The sequence below is a fragment of the Lepidochelys kempii genome, chromosome 23 (assembly GCF_965140285.1).
Source record: "Lepidochelys kempii isolate rLepKem1 chromosome 23, rLepKem1.hap1, whole genome shotgun sequence".
Classification (NCBI taxonomy): domain Eukaryota; kingdom Metazoa; phylum Chordata; order Testudines; family Cheloniidae; genus Lepidochelys; species Lepidochelys kempii.
The window spans coordinates 4,492,210-4,508,074 of record NC_136402.1 but is presented as its reverse complement, the minus strand read 5'-3'; the positions used below and the strand labels follow the sequence as shown (position 1 = coordinate 4,508,074).

Sequence of the window (15,865 nt, the reverse complement as noted above, 5' to 3'; positions counted from 1 at the left end):
CCCAGAGCCCCGCTTCCTTTTCCGCCGCTAAGAGTTGTGGGAAGGCAGAAGGGGTCGTGGGGCATTCTAGGTCCTGTCCCAATGCCCCACGATGCATTGCTTCGCATCCCAGCAATCCCTGTGCTTCCGTCCGCATTTGGCACCATCTTTCAACAGTTTCTGTACTGCACGCTCCACTTCTTCAGGTCTGCAGGAATGGATCCCGCACTGTTGACAAAATATGCTAGTCGCTCTGACTAACACGTCACGAGGGGCAGTGGAGTTATTCCTTAAACTACAAAGGCAAAAGGAGTGTGACACTCCTCTCGCCACACGTAGTAGCTACGACCCGAGATTGCTTGTGACATTCACAGAGGTGCTGACCACAGTGGAATGCCGCTTTTGGGCTCAGGAAACAAGCACTGGGTGGTGGGATCACATCATCATGCACGTCTGGGAGGATGAACAGTGGCTTCGGAAAGCCATATTCATGGGACTGTGTGATGAGCTCGCCCCAGCCCTGCGGCACAAGGACATGAGAATGAGAGCTGCCCTGCCATTGGAGAAGTGTGTGGCGATTGCACTGTGGAAGCTGGCTACTCCAGACAGCTACTGATCAGTCGCTAACCAGTTCAGAGTGGAAAGTCGACTGTTGGACTTGTGTTGACGGAAGTGTGCAGGGCCATTCATCGCATCCTGCTCAGAAAGACCTTGACTCTGGGCAACATGCATGACATTGTGGATGGCTGTGCACAGATGGGCTTCCCTAACTATGGAGGGGAGGTAGATGGCACACATATTCCAATTCTGGCACCAGACCACCTACCCCCAGAGTACATTAATCGCAAGGGGTATTTCTCGATGGTTCTCCAGGTGCTTGTGGATCACTGTGGGCATTTCATGGACATTAACGTAGACTGGTCTGGAAAGGTGCATGACGCACACATCTTTCAGAACACTGGCCTGTTCAGGAAGCTGCAAGCAGAGACTTTCTTCCTGGACCAGAAGATCACTGTAGGGGAAGTTGAAATGCCCATTGTGATCCTGGGAGACCCTGCCTACCCCCTAATGCTGTGGCTTATGAAGCCATACAAGGGGCAACTTGACAGCAGCAAGGATTGGTTCAACAACAGGCTGAGCAAGAGCAGAATAACTGTTGAGTGTGCTTTTGGCCATTTAAAGGCTCGCTGGCGCTGTCTATATGGGAAGCTGGACCTGGACGATGACAATATTCCTATGGTTATAGCCACGTGCGGTATGCTCCATAATATTTGTGAAGGGAAGGGTGAAAGCTTCACACAGTGCCTGGAGGCTGAACTTGAACAGCCAGAGACCAGGGCTATTAGAGGGGCGCAGCGCAGGGCCATAAGGATCAGGGATGCCTTGAGGCAGCAATTTGAAGCTGAAAGCCACTAATGTTTGTTGCTACGCTTGGGAGTGCAGTGCTTGTAATGCTAGGAAGTGATCGTGATTGGTGCAGATGATGCACTATGAAGGTGTAAGAAAGTTGCCAGTGGCTTTGCAGGGCTCGGTTTGCTTTCAATTAATGAAATAAAGATTGCTTTCAAACCAAAACAATTCTTTATTAAAAAAACAGCCACCAGAGGAGAGAGATAAACAAACAAAAATACATCAGCACTGAGGGGGATAGGGGAAGGGAGAGTCCCAGGAGGAGGTGGGGTCCTGGGACGGTTAAAGATTTGTGTATGTCCAGGTATCATACCCAACCTTCTCCTTTGGAGTACAGTGCAGCCAGTACTGTACTTCAGTAGGGCTAAACTGCAGAGGGATGGGCGTTGAGTGCAGTGGGTACTGCAGGAGCCCGCAGGGATGGACTGTGACGGGGCGGGAGTGGAATGCAGCGGGTACAGACTGGAGCCAGGAGGTTGATAAGCGTGTGTTGGCGGTGTCTGAGGGGTGCCTGGGAAAGAGTTTTGCGACAGCGGCTGCAGGGGAGGGCGGGCACGGAGCTGCTCGGTCTGCAGTGCTAGTAGCACCTGGAGCGTGTCCGCTTGGCGCTCCGTAACGTTTAAGAGCCGCTCCGTGGCTTCGTTCTGGCACACCGCCTTCTCCTTTCGGTCCCTCTTCTCGCTGTCTCACCACTCCTTCAATTCTTGTTTTTCGGCTGTGAAGCGCATCATGACCTCACGCAGAAAGTCCTCTTTAGTTCTTCGTGGCCACTTTCTAATTCTGCGCAGCCATTCAGCTGGTGAGAACAAAGAGGGAGGCTAGGCTCCCAAGGTGAGGATATCTGTGAAGCCAAAACGCAACATTTTACAGAAGCAGTATTGTTTGCAACCACTGATTTAAAACACAGCCACTGTTCACATACCTGTCACTAACTGGCTGACCCCGGGCAAGCACACACGAGCCACAAAAGACCCCCAAAATGGTGAGTAACCACAGGGGCAGGGGACATCAATCAGTGTTCCAGGACCATACTGTACACGGGGCTCTTGGGGAGAGCCAGCACTATAGTGGGGGCCTTATAATCATTCCTGTCCCCCAATTTTCCACAGGCTGTGATCATTATGGACGATATCTCGCTGCTGAGGATGAGCAGAGAATCAAGGGAGGGTCTTCTTCAAGACCCTGGCTTCCGCCCTGACCCTTATGCGGTGAAGAGAGGGAGTCAATCAACACCCTGTTCCGCTGCTCAGACAAAGTATGTAGTGGTGCACGCATCATACAGACACAAGACTGCTTTCTGCAACCCTCCTGCCCCCAACAACTCGCTTCAGTGATTCCCAAAATCAAAGCCACTTACCGGGGCCTCCTCTCCTGTTTGCACTTCACCAAGATCCGACAGCTGTGACTGGCTAGCCTCCTCAGGGGTAGAGGAGAGCTCCAGGTTGCATGCATCTCTGAGTCATCCTCTGCCTCTGGGTCCCCCTCCACATCCTCATCCAAAGATTTCCTCCTCCTGGCTCGGCCCACTCTCGACTGACACACGAGCCACCAAAGTATCCACAGTGGCCTTCGCAGTGGAGGTGGGGTCGCTGCCAAGTACCACATCCAACTCTTTGTAAAACCGGCAGCTCGTGGGCACAGCACCATAGCAGTGGTTTGCCTCCTGCACCTTGTGGTAGGCGTTCTGCAGCTCCTTCACTTTGTCCGTGCACTGCAATGTGTCCCGCTCATGGCCCCTTTCTGTCATGCAGCGTGAAATCTGTCCGAAGGTATCATAATTCCTACGGCTGGAGCACAGCTGGGACTGGACAGCCTCCTCTCCCCAAATACTGATGAGGTCCAGCAGCTCGGCATTGCTCCAAGTGGGGGATCGCTTGGTGCATGGAGCAGGCATGGTCACATGGAAAGATGCACTGAGACCACTGCACACATCAGAGCAAACAGGAAGGGGACTTTCAAAATTCCCAAGGAATTTAAGGGGTGGGGATGACAGCTGGTCACCTGAAGGCAGGGCAGTAGAGTTCAAACCGATGACCAGAGAGGCGAGAGCAGGCATTATGGGACACCTCCTGGAGGCCAATCGCAGCGCTGTAATCGACCAGAGTGTCTACACTGTACCCCCGGCGCAGAAAGCTTGACGCCTCTCGTTGGGGTGGTTTTTTTTACAGCCCTGCAACTGCGCAGTTTCTGAGCACTAAGTGGCTTGGCCGTGTGTGCACCTCGGGAGTTACTGTGCAGAAACTTGCCAGTGCAGACAAGCCCTTTGTTTACAGCGCAAGCTCTCTGAGGCAGGGTCTGCCTCTTTTCAGAAAGAACAGTCAGATCAGCACTCGGTCCAAACCCAAGCGGTTAGGTTGGATAGAGGAATTCGTGGATTATACAGGGGCTCAGACTAGGTGATCATTATGGTCCCTTCTGGCTTGGAAATCTACAAATCCAAGGCACTTCCAACACAGTTCTGGTGAGAATCATTAGATTTGCAGGAGTGAAACAAAGAAAAGAGGTCACCCTATGTAGCCGTTCAGACACAGCCAGGAGAACACCAGCTGATCTCCTCTCTTGGGATGTTTGTTAGTCAAATAAAGGGCAAATGCATAAAATCAAACTGCTCGCAAAGCTGTCCATGGAAACAGGTTTATTCAAATGAAAGCACCAAGCAAAACTGTGGCAGAGTGATATGAAAACGTGGGTCTGTTTAAAAGAGATTTATTTACTTTGGTATCAATTAAGTGACAGAGGAGCAGACAATGAGCATTGGCTAGTGAACCCAAGAAGCTAATAGATCCCATCCAGTCTACACTTTGGCTCATGTAATAAGAACTTGGCTTAGCTCTAATAGCCATTTCATCTGTAGGCCTCAAAAGCACTTCATAAAAGTCAGCACTTATTCTGCAGAGAAGAAAACGGACACAGAAGGCGGAGGGGAAAGAGGACTTTCCAAAGATCACGTGGCAGAGCCAGGAATATAACTCAAGTCTCCTGGTTCCCAATCCAGTGCATCATCCACTGGACCATACTGCCTCCCAGGAAAGGCGTTGTTCCGTACAGCGTATCATCCAGTCTAGGTTTTAACTGCGCTAAGTTCTGGGCTTTCTACATCATTCCCTTAGGAACGTTCCACCAGCCAATAGCTCTCATGCTGCAGACTTGATTCCGTAGCCACTCCGGTGCTCAAAAGGTTGTGTGTTTGGTTCAGCTTAGAGCAAGACTTTGTCTACATAGCCATTATATACCATTATAGTTATACAGGTCTAGTTACACCAGTTTAGTGCCCCATATACACACTTTTATTCGGGAACAGTGGTGGCTTTTTTCAATCTAGTTTAATCCCCTTCACAAGCAACATAACAAGCACGAATTCTGGAATAGCAACGGCCACACGGGCAGTTATACTAGTACAATAGCCGTATAATTACACCAGTAAATTTCTCCAGGCATTGCACAGAGCCCAGGGCATTCCCCTGTAACTGACAAAGGGCAGGCTGGAAGGAAGTAGAGGTTATTTATAGCTCCTCTTTGTTTGGAGGAGACTAGAGCTAGGCTGTGCTAGCATGCTGCACACATTTCTCATTTGGTAATTAAAACCCTCCACACCCACTTCTCTTCGTGCCTCCTTTGTGGCTCTGTGCTGCTCAGAACCCTCCGTGGTCTTGCTAGTCTTTCGTTCTTCTCTCCCTGCTAATCTAATGCTGGCCTCCTCTCTGGCCCATGGGGGAACAAGAGCCTTCTCCTCTGTAGCTCCTGCCATCTGGAAGAGCTTCCCTGTGCCTCTACCCCCCCCCCCCCGGGTTTCCATCTCATTTCAAATCCCAGTCTTTGTGCAAGAGCTAATTCCTTTGTCTCCTGTTTTCCCTGCTAGACCTCATCTGGTCAACAGAACCCCCATTTTCCCATCTTCTGATGGCTATTGCCCTGGCCAAAAGCTCTCTGCCATCCTCTGGCCTTTCCCTCAGAACCTTTACCCCATTATCTTCCTGGAACCAGACACTCCGATCTCTGCCACCCTTTGTAGAATACGGTCCTGAGCTCCAATTCAGGGCTTCCTTACTCTCTCCTCCCAGCCCCGTGGTGTCAGCCCTTTCCAAACAGCTGACCAGTTTGGTTGGTTCTAGCCCCTTTTCAGTCCCAGCACTTAAAATCTAGTCAGTTTCTGGCCATAGTCCAGCCTAGCCTCCTTCCTTCACTGTCCTCCCCACTGAAGTGCATTTGCTCACCACCGCCATTCCATTCCCCACCTGGTGCTGGTCTGATCTGACAGCGGGGAGCACTTCCCTGCGCTCAGAGGATGCTGCCTCCCACTGCACAGTGCCTCAGCTCACGGATATACACAGCTGAGCTGTATACTCAAGCCTTGGCTGCCTGTGACCATTATGAATCCCACAGCCAGGGTAAGGGTTGAAGCTCCGTTTAGCTGTAGGACAAGCGAAGCTTGGGCACTGACTAGCACAGCTTCCCTAACCTCTCTTTCAGGAGCTCTGGGGTTCTACAGTCTTAACTCTCCCACTTCCCCCCGTATTGCTTTAAGCAAGTCACTGCCTTTCCGTGCCTCAGTTTCCCCTTCTAAAATGGGGAGACTTTTGGTCTTCCGGGTGACCGTGGCAGTCTCTTCCCCTCCCTGTGCCTCAGTTTCCCTATTTGCCAAATGGAGGTAATGATACTGACCTCTGTAAAACATTTGAGATCTCGGTGTGAAGAGTGCTATATTAAAAGCATAGTAGATAATCACTATGCTACTCGGTGGTCTTCAGATGGGCTTCCTATCATGATCAATGTAGGCTGGATTTGAACCAGCTGACTAGAGGTGAAAGGCTCAGTTACCCCATTACCAGTCTTCCAAAGCCATCAAATCACCAGTTCCCCCAAAGCTAACCCTTAGAGCAGACCAGTACACTGGGACACGAGCCCTGAGACAACAGCGGCGTTGAAATTCTCCAGCTGTGCCATGCAAGGTTCAGAGAAGATAGTCTAATGATGGCCCCTTTAAAATCTATTCCATCTATGAAGCAATAGGATCATTCCTTCAAACAAAACATATTTATTTTAAAGGCTTCTTGAAAGTGGCAGGGATCTAAAAAACAAAAATACTTTTGCCGAAGCAGCTTACAACAAACCAACCTAATATACAGATCCAAAACATATCGACGGCGCGTCAATCCTCTCCCCTTGTTTCCGCTGTAACAGTCTGAGCGCTTTCTTCCAAAAAGGCCGTTTGTTAGGCTACTGCTTAGGACCGCGTTTGCCAAGGCCATTAAAATACAATGCACACACAACAAAACAAAAACTAGTGCAGAAGACAACCGTTAACACGCGTATTATGTAAAAGGTCGGACTCCGTAGGAGTCGCACGTGGGGCCTCGATTTAATTTGTGTTCTCTCAAGCTCTGCATTGCAATAAAAACATACCCTTGGCGTAGCTACCTGCCGGGGTCACTCAAGCCACTTCTGGTTTAATAGAGTCATTGAGTTTTTCCTGGACCATCCTCACCAGTGATTCTGAGTAATGTTTCAAGAGATAAAGCGTCTCGTTGTCACGCAAGCGCTTGAGCTGAGGGGACAGACTGTCTGTAGCTGTTGCGACGTCAGCATTGTTTTTGACCGCTCTGGAATCCAGTTCAGTTTTCATCCAGCTGAAAGTGCTAGCAAGCATGGTTTTTATCTGGAGGAGCTCTTCCTCCGTGGATTCTTTGCATGAGGTCACCTATGGAGAGAGAGCTTTAAGGAATTGGACAGTACGCTTAGTCTTTCCCTAACAGCCCAGTAAGCTATTTGAGTCCTGATCAGATCTATAGCTGCCTCCTCAGTGGATTTTTGTCAACATAGGGTCAGGTTCGTCATTAAGCTCCTAGATTATTGACATAATCTTACATTTTATGCTGTATTGAATCTTAGATTTAAAGGATCCTTAAGAGTGACCCAAGCTGGTATGCAAATTATACCATATGGGTGCACACAGCCCCAAGGCCTAGAAAACACTTCAGGCCTGGCTCTGCCACCCTACTTCTTCAGTGGACTTGTGGAAGTCACAACCTCCGTACCTCAGTTTCCCCTCAGAGCGACATTCATGCCTACCTCTCAGAAGCATTCAGATCAGTACTTGTGAAGCACTTGGACAATGCGCTGCTGTTTAAGTGCTCCATGTTAATATGCATTTTCAGCCATAAGGGGGTGGAACCCAGCTGTTTTACAAGGTACAGGAATGCCACGTCAGCCTCTGCGAAGAAGACCTTTTCCAGATGATGATGGAGATGGAATCCAAGTCAGCAGAGTGTAAGCACTCAGGATGGAATTTTCCTTAAGAGAATTCTCCTCAGCCAGCTTCAAGCTCCACACTGATCCCACGGAGTCTGACATTCTACCTCGGACACAGCCTGGGGGCGCACACCCCAGCTGAATTGTGTGCTATTTCAGGCATACTCCTTTCAACACAGCAGCAAGGACACTCCCATCCTTTAGGCGAGCGACTACATGCATTCAGAAATACACGAAGCAAGCACACACAGCCATCCCCACTCTCTCTGGTTAATGGGCAAGTTCCTTCTTTTCCCATCCCGAGAAGTGCACAGACGTATTGGGAAATGGGCCGTACCTGCACGTAGGCCCAGCATTTATAGAATCTTAGAAATGTAGGACTGTAAAGGACCTCGAGAAGTCATCAAGTCCATCTCCCAGGGCTGAGGCAGGGCCAAATAAACCTAGACCAGCCCTGACAGGTGTTTGTCTAACCTGTTCTTAAAAACCTCCAATGACGGGGATCCCACAGCCCCCCGGGACACCTCAGCTTCACTCCCCTGAGCGTTAGAAAGTTTCTCCTAATATCTCACCTAAATCTCCCTTGCTGCAGATTAACCCATTGCTTCTTGTCCTACCTACAGAGGACATGGAGAACAATTGATCACCATTCTCCTTACAACAGCCATTAGCATATTGGACCACTGTTATCAGTCTCCTCCGTTTTCTTCTCTCAAGACTAAACATGTCCAGTTTTTAATCTTTCCTCATAGATCAGGTTTGCTAAACCCTTTATTTTTTTTCTTGCTCTCCTCTGGACTCTCTCCAGTTTGTCCACATTTTTCCTAAAGCGTGACACCCAAATTGGACAGACCACCTGAGGCCTCACCCGTGCCAAACAAAGCAGGACAATTATCTTCCATGTCTCCCATACCTCCCATGTGGTGTTCTGTATCTTCATAAGGCTATTAAGGAAGCCTCAGCACCTCTGTGCTATGAGAATTATCCCAGGTTTATAGCTGGTGAAAGACAGAAAGGTTAAGAACCAAGGGCCAGATTTACAAAGGGATTTAGGCACCTAAAGATGCAGGCCTAGTGGCGTTTACGAAGTGCCTAAGCAGGTTAGGTACTTAATTCCTATTGAAAGTCAAAGATATTTAGGTGCCTAACCATTGCTTTCACCCCCAACAGAGAGCTATGGACCCATGTACGCACCTTCCCTACCATGCACCCACCCATTGAAATCAATGGGCGTTAGATGGCTAAAATACCTTTCAAAATCTGGTCTTAAATCGTCAAATATACGCCTCCCTCTGATGCAGGTGTGAAAGTGCCAGAAGAGCGTGCACATGTCAGGACTGAGCGTGTGTGTTTACAATTCACAAGCTTACACACACTGGAGGGATTTGAAAATTTCAGCTCAACTACTTCCCCAAGACAACAACATCATGTCAGTTTCAGAGCTGGGACTGAAACAAGAATTTAGCACCAGCACCTACATCTGTAGTTACCTACATCTGGCTCCATACATGTGCCATTTAGGGGACAGAGTATCCCACATCTGTCTACTATCGGGTTCTTTACACCTTCCTCTGAAGCATCTGGCCCCGGCCACTATAGGATACAGGACTAGGTGGACCCAGTATGGCCACTCCTATGACAATCTGTTATGGCACATCCAGTCTAGATAAACCACATTATAAAGTCACCTAAGCAGGCTCAGTGGGCAAGTTAAACACCACTCCTTGACAGTGTTCCTCTATGCTAAATCTATACATCATTAACAAATTGTTTGCAGCCATTTTGATGATAATCACCACAGTGAATTTCAAAGGTCAGTAATTCCAACAATAGGTAGGGTTCCTAGCAAGGATGCTGGAATTTGTTATTCCTTCCCATGATGCGATAACATCATGTGCTTTCAGTTTATCACATTTCTTTATACCACACTGTACCTTGTCATAAAGCTGCAACGTCTCCTGGAATGCAGTGCACAAAGATTGCAGATTCATTTCAAAACTTTTGAGGAGGATCTGGGTTTCTAAGAATAAAAAGATTTACTGGGTTTGGACATGCAGTTTCCACATCTTGAGCCTTCCTAGACAAACTGCATCAAGTGGTTGTACTGCAAAATTCAGCTGTAGTCTTCCATTATTTTAGCCAGCTACTTTCTTTAAATGACGGCGCTAAACCTCTCCAAGAGGACTAGTATAAAACTTGAAGTGACAAGTGTTTGGCTCTTCAAGGGCAAGTTAGACCCTTTCATTCTCTTCACAAAGTCAAAAAGACAACATCAGAATAATCTCAATAACCAATTACAGCTAGAGCAGATTAAGTCATGGGAGAGTTTACACAGAAGGCAGAGAGTGAGTTCAAGGCTCAAGTGTCACAGAATTTATTAGTGGAGGAAAACAGTCCCATTTACATTGCTGATCACCTTAAAACTTTTACTTCAAGGGCTCTGTCTGGTGTTGGGACAAGCAAAGCTACTATGAATTAACAAGGGACACAAAGAAAGGTCTTTTGAAGAGAGGAGAGCAAACATCGCCACCTTGTGGAAGTCAGGAGGAAAGGCAAGAACTACTACAGCAGGAGAGTGAGTTTGTATGTGTGGTTTTTGGAGGGGGGTGAGGGAGTGAGAGAACCTGGATTTGTGCAGGAAATGGCCCACCTTGATTATCATACACATTGTGAAGAGAGTTGTCACTTTGGATGGGCTATTACCAGCAGGAGAGTGAGTTTGTGGGGGGTGGGGGGGTGGAGGGTGAGAAAACCTGGATTTGTGCTGGAAATGGCCCAACTTGATGATCACTTTAGATAAGCTATTACCAGCAGGACAGTGGGGTGGGAGGAGGTATTGTTTCATGATCTCTGTGTGTATATAATGTCTGCTGCAGTTTCCATGGTATGCATCCGATGAAGTGAGCTGTAGCTCACGAAAGCTCATGCTCAAATAAATTGGTTAGTCTCTAAGGTGCCACAAGTCCTCCTTTTCTTCTTACAGCAACTCTGAAGATTCAAAGTGTGGTGCGCATGCCATTCCTGCTCATTACGGACATCGCTGTCATTAAGTGAAACTGAAGACAAGGGCAATGTTTTCAGAAGCACCTAAGTGACTTAGGAAGCTAAGTCCCATTGATTTTGAAAATGGAACTTAGGTATTTTTGAAAATTGTACCCAAGCTTTTTAAGACCTATATTGCTATACTCCGACAGACAAATGGCACTAAATCATGTTTTCAGGTGTGTGTGTGTGTGTGTGTGTGTGTGTGAGAGAGAAAGCCAGCTGTATACTTGTGGGAACAAAATGTGAAGCGTGCTTGGGTCATTTTCCATGTTTTTCCCCTTTCCCAAATGAAGCATGCATCTCTTCTTACAATCAATCAGCATCTTACCTGAGGGACTGCATGCCTTGGGGTCTGTTTTTTCCACTACCTCAAGGGGCTTCTCCTCCAATGGTTTCTTTAAAAAAAAAAATATTCAGAGAAAAGTTGGAAAATAAACCAATATAACAAAGATCTTAGTTTGGCTACAGTGTGTTACAAAAGTTTGAAATGATCCTCTAAAGGTGGCATTTTTAAAAATACTCCAGTCCTGTTGATTTTCAGATTGGATTTATGCACCTACATTACATACTTTAATAAATCACACCCTCAAGTCTCAATAAGACATACACTATACGTTTCATACATCCTGGTTCTCGTATTGCAGTAGCCATTGTGCTATGTTCCACTGAAGAAGAACACAGAGGAAACCAGTATTTATTAGATACAGGAACTACAAACTTAACAGAATACAGAGGTGGATTTAAAATTACAAACTCATGAAAATAATTTTTTCCCCTCAACTTCCAACACTCATAGTAACAGTTCTGTTTTCCGCACTAAGAGCAAATAACATTGCTAAAACAGGAAGCAAGTGAACAATGAAAATCCTTCTGTATTGTAGCTGTTGATCTATCACCATAGCACCAGAGAGCCTCATAATCTTTAATTGTGATAGTGAATCTGTAATTGATTCAGTTTACATGTCAAACGGTGATTTTCCTAACAGGCGGTGTCACAAATGCCACTGAGCATCTGAAAACCCAGTGGTCCCCTTTCTGCTTTGGGTATCATCACGGGCAATATACCAGCTAGTCTCCGATTGGAGGATCCGTATCTGGGGTACTTCTATTTCCCACATCACCACAGTATCTTGATGCCTCACAACTATTATTTTTATTCTCACAGCATCCCTGGGATGCAAGACAGTGCTATTATCCCCATTTGCAGAGATGGGGAACTAAGGCCCAGAGAGGCTAAGGCCCAGATCCTCAAAAGGTATTTAGGCTTTTGAGTTTAATGGAAGTTAGGAGCCTAAATACCTATGAGGATCTGGGCCTAAGTGACTTGCCCAGAGTCACACAATATGTTTGCAGAGGATCAAGAATTGAACCCTGGTCACCCAGCTCTCAAGCCCTAACCACTGGACTATCCTTCTCTAGTTCATTTAATGCCATCACCTCTGGGGGTGGGGAAGAGAACAGGGAGGGGAAAAAATAACTGTTGGAGAAAGATAACTAGAGCCCTGTGTAAATCAATTTCATGGAAGGCATGGCCCCCAAACAGTGATCTTTTAAGTTGTTTGTGTTTGCTTGAACAGGAAAATCTCTGCAAAAAGACTTTAATACAAAAAACTATCTTAACTAGCCAATTTTAAGGATGGAATGAATTTTTACAAGTAAAAAGTCTCAAATGTTATTTGTAAAAATTCATTCTAACCTTGAAATTGACTAAATTTACTTGAAAGATTTATTCTGTGCAAACTCTGTAAAATTCAATATTTTGCCATTTACGCTCTTATGAATTTTCTAAAAATTTTGATTTACACAGAGCCCTAGACCAAGAAACAATGAACCATGTGATTGTTTATTGCTTTGAAGGTTGAGAATTTCCCATCCAGTCAGTGTGATTTGTGGTCAGTTTCTAGGATTGGGGTTCAAAACACACCCTGTGTCACACTTCAGTCACTTGTTGTAATAAGACGCAGTGTCTCATTCAGTATTCTGTAGCAGGAAGGGTTCTCTTTGGAAGATGAACATACCTCTGAATTCTTGGCCTCACTAGACAATCTACTCTCTTCCTTAACTTGGTCTGTTGCATCTGTAGTACTTTGCAATTGCTGATGTGCTCTGGGAAGAAAGGCAGCGGCAAGCCTGGATGTAAATATACAGGAATCTGAATCAGGTTTGATCTATCAGTTAAAGTTGCGTACCAAACAACCTTTATGATAGACAAGGAGCTTTACCACAAAAGCCCTGAAATTACCAGCCAAGAGACAAGATATGTCAGTTTACATACATTAAATCAGGGGTTCGGGACCCCTCAGGGGGTCATGAAATTATTACATAGGGGGATGCGAGCTGTCAGCCGCCACCCCAAACCCCGCTTTTCCTCCAGCATTGATAATGGTGTTAAATATAGAAAAATTTGTGTTTTTAATTTAGAAGGGTGTGGGGGGGGGAAATCACCCTCAGAGGCTTGCTATGTGAAAGGGGTCACCAGTACAAAAGTTTGAGAATCACTGCATTCGAGTATTGTGTGCAGTGTTGTTGTAGCTGTGTTTGTCCCAGGTTGGTTGTTGGACAAGGAGGATGAGGTCACTTTCATTGGAACGCTTCTATTGAGCTTACACAGAGCTCTTCTTCATGTCCTTTAAAAGACCTGAATCTAATACTTTAGGTTAGTCCTCTCTGTTCCCAAGTGAAATATTAAAGTCCTATTTGAGTTTCCAAAAAGATTAGACCCTGCAAGAATCCATATGTTCTACTTTCTGGAGCTAAGATGCTCAACTTGCATTTTAAAGCTTGAAATGAAACCTCTTTAATGGAATGCCCACAAGCAGCTGCCTTATCGACTTAGTGCAGGATTTTTCAGAAGCACCTAATGGATTTAAAATGATTAAAGTTGCACTGGAAGTCAAGGAGATACACAGTTTGGAACTGCTTAGGTGCTTTAGAAACCCCTGACCTTTAAATCACTGTCACTATCTTTTATCCAGCTGTCTTGGACTAGAAGAACTAGTGTACACAGTTAGCAGCTGGAGTCATACTGATCAACAGTACCACTTTCTGAGAACTCAAATGACAGGCAAAAAGTGAATAAAAAGTAAGTGGCACTTTACAGACAAGACAAAGTCTCTGCACCAAGTATCTTGCTGTCTTAAGTTATTTCAGATACCATGGTGATTGATGCTCTATAAACAGGATATTTTGAGACAGACTGGTGAGTGAAAGGGGGAAATAACCATATGAAAAGATATATTTGGACCCAGGAAACACGCTGCACCTACCTACTGTTCTTCTGGCAGCGTGAGAGAAATCTTGCAGAAATACTCAAACGTGGATTCAAGAACAGGGTTTTTTCGTCATCCGCATCTTCAGGTGGCTTCAAATCCTTTAAGCAGCCATTAAACTTTTCTGGGTTTAAGGAGAGAGAAACATCCTATCGGAACTGCGTTCGGATTCCCTAGGCCCACTGCTCTACAATCACAGACCAATAATGAAAAAGTTCAAGAGGAAAAAAAAAAAAAAAAAGTCATGTTTATTAGGGTAGTGCCCAGGGACCAAGTGAGAACAGGGTCCAATTGTGCTATGCGCTGTACAGTAGCAGACAGATCCAGCTCCAAAAGAGCTTACAGTCCAGCAGACTAGACACCCACAAAGCAGTGGAAAGGGATAGAATATTCAGGCAAAGTGAAGTATAGTGATAATTATATTGACCACCTTTGTAAAGTGCTTTGTGATCAGAGAATGAAAAGTGCTACATCAGAGCTAGGAATTTATTACCATCTGATTTCAAATACAGAATCAGAGTAGAAAAACCAAGACAAGCCACAGGATTTGTGCCTCAAGAGAGTGAATCATGTGCAATCTGCCTGGGTTCTGAAGTGAGCTACACTTTAAGCCTCAGTACTGTGTGCCTTCCAGATACTGAATACATACTAATAAAGGCATATAGAAGAACTTCACATACATGAAGCAATTTCAAAGGTTGCTGCCAGAAGTGAAGCTCCTTGAAATACCCCCAAGAAAGCCAACAAGCAGTTAGACAGGCTGCGGTAATAATTATGTCTTCGAGTCATACATGACAGTTGTATTGGCTTTGAGATGAAAAAGACAAGATCTTTGAACTCAAATGCAAAAAACTCTCACTGACTTCAATGGGAGGGACTGATCCTACTATACAAACAATTCCAGATAAGATGCAAAATGGGTGTCAATTTACTACACTACATAGATTTATTTTAACATACAGTCATTACGATTGAGGTGCATGGGTACAGAAACATTACATACTGTAATGCTGAAAGGTGCTAATGGCTTGGATCCAAAGACAATCACAGACTTGTTAAAGCCAATGGGTGAGCCCAGCACTCTTTCACGCTCAATGGAGAAATCAAGCTTCTTCAGGTAGTTTAAACAGCTGCTGCCTTGGGCAGTCATCCCCCATTGTCAATAGGCCACATAGCAGTTCACTGCTGAGCTGTGTGGACTGAGGGGTTTCCCTGGCTGCAGACACAGGCTAGGAAACTGGTTGCAAGCTATAGGATGGGTGTAGAAGGCAGAAAGCCAGAGGAAGGAGCTATGAGAGTAACCCCCTGAAAGGAAGCAGAGGGACAGGACTCCTGGGTCACAGAGCCCCTAGAAGGGCAGATGTGGAAATGCTTGATTCTATGTGCAGGGAAACAGGACCCTCTGGACATTTTCTGTATGTCACCAAGACCACACAAACATATACCTGATTTGTATCATCAATTTCTCATCTTAATGAAGACAACCCTACAAAGCCCCAACCATACATGGCATTATTTTCATAATTTATTTGAAACTTAAGTGGTACCTTCAGCATGGGCATCTGTCAAGGTCTCAAAATGATGTTTCAGGTATTTCTCTTGTTCTGGGGTTTGGGGTAAAGAACTGTCTCTCCGGATGTTTCCGTCCAAATCAGTTGTTTCTATTTCTACGTCCAAGTCTCCATCTGAGCCCAAGGAGTCCTCATCTAGCATTACATTACACAGATCAAGAAAGAAAAAAAAGTTAAAGAGGAGATGCAAAAGGACTGAGTCTGGCATGTGTTAGGTTTTTTATTAATTAAAAAAAAAAATCACGTTATGACAGGCAGGTGATCAAATAGATCTGTAAGCCTCGAACCAACATAGCACTCGAGCATGTGTGAGACTTTAAGCGTGCAAGTATTCCCTGACTA

The 15,865-nt window shown here is 45.8% G+C and overlaps 1 protein-coding gene and 1 long non-coding RNA gene across 4 annotated transcripts in view; one reads left to right on the top strand and one right to left on the bottom strand.

Annotated features, from left to right (window-relative positions):
• The first annotated feature begins 2,367 nt into the window (after window positions 1–2,367).
• On the top strand, window positions 2,368–10,701 carry LOC140902022 (uncharacterized). The gene is made up of 3 exons (XR_012155988.2): window positions 2,368–2,644; window positions 10,075–10,213; window positions 10,622–10,701. It is a non-coding gene; the product is annotated as an uncharacterized LOC140902022 (long non-coding RNA).
• Window positions 3,855–15,865, bottom strand: part of WDR62 (WD repeat domain 62) — a 41,963-nt gene continuing 29,952 nt past the window's right edge. Inside the window, exons 25-31 of one of the 3 annotated variants that reach the window (XM_073321607.2) lie at window positions 15,500–15,658; window positions 13,950–14,076; window positions 12,702–12,813; window positions 11,012–11,078; window positions 9,573–9,658; window positions 7,459–7,613; window positions 7,036–7,087 (exon numbers count right to left, since the gene is read on the bottom strand). In XM_073321607.2, the coding sequence (XP_073177708.2) occupies window positions 7,084–7,087; window positions 7,459–7,613; window positions 9,573–9,658; window positions 11,012–11,078; window positions 12,702–12,813; window positions 13,950–14,076; window positions 15,500–15,658 (710 nt within the window). In that variant the 3' untranslated portion in view covers window positions 7,036–7,083. Of the gene's footprint in view, window positions 7,088–7,458; window positions 7,614–9,572; window positions 9,659–11,011; window positions 11,079–12,701; window positions 12,814–13,949; window positions 14,077–15,499; window positions 15,659–15,865 lie in introns of those variants that run through there. The other 2 variants (XM_073321606.2, XM_078850075.1) reach the window with 2 other exon arrangements.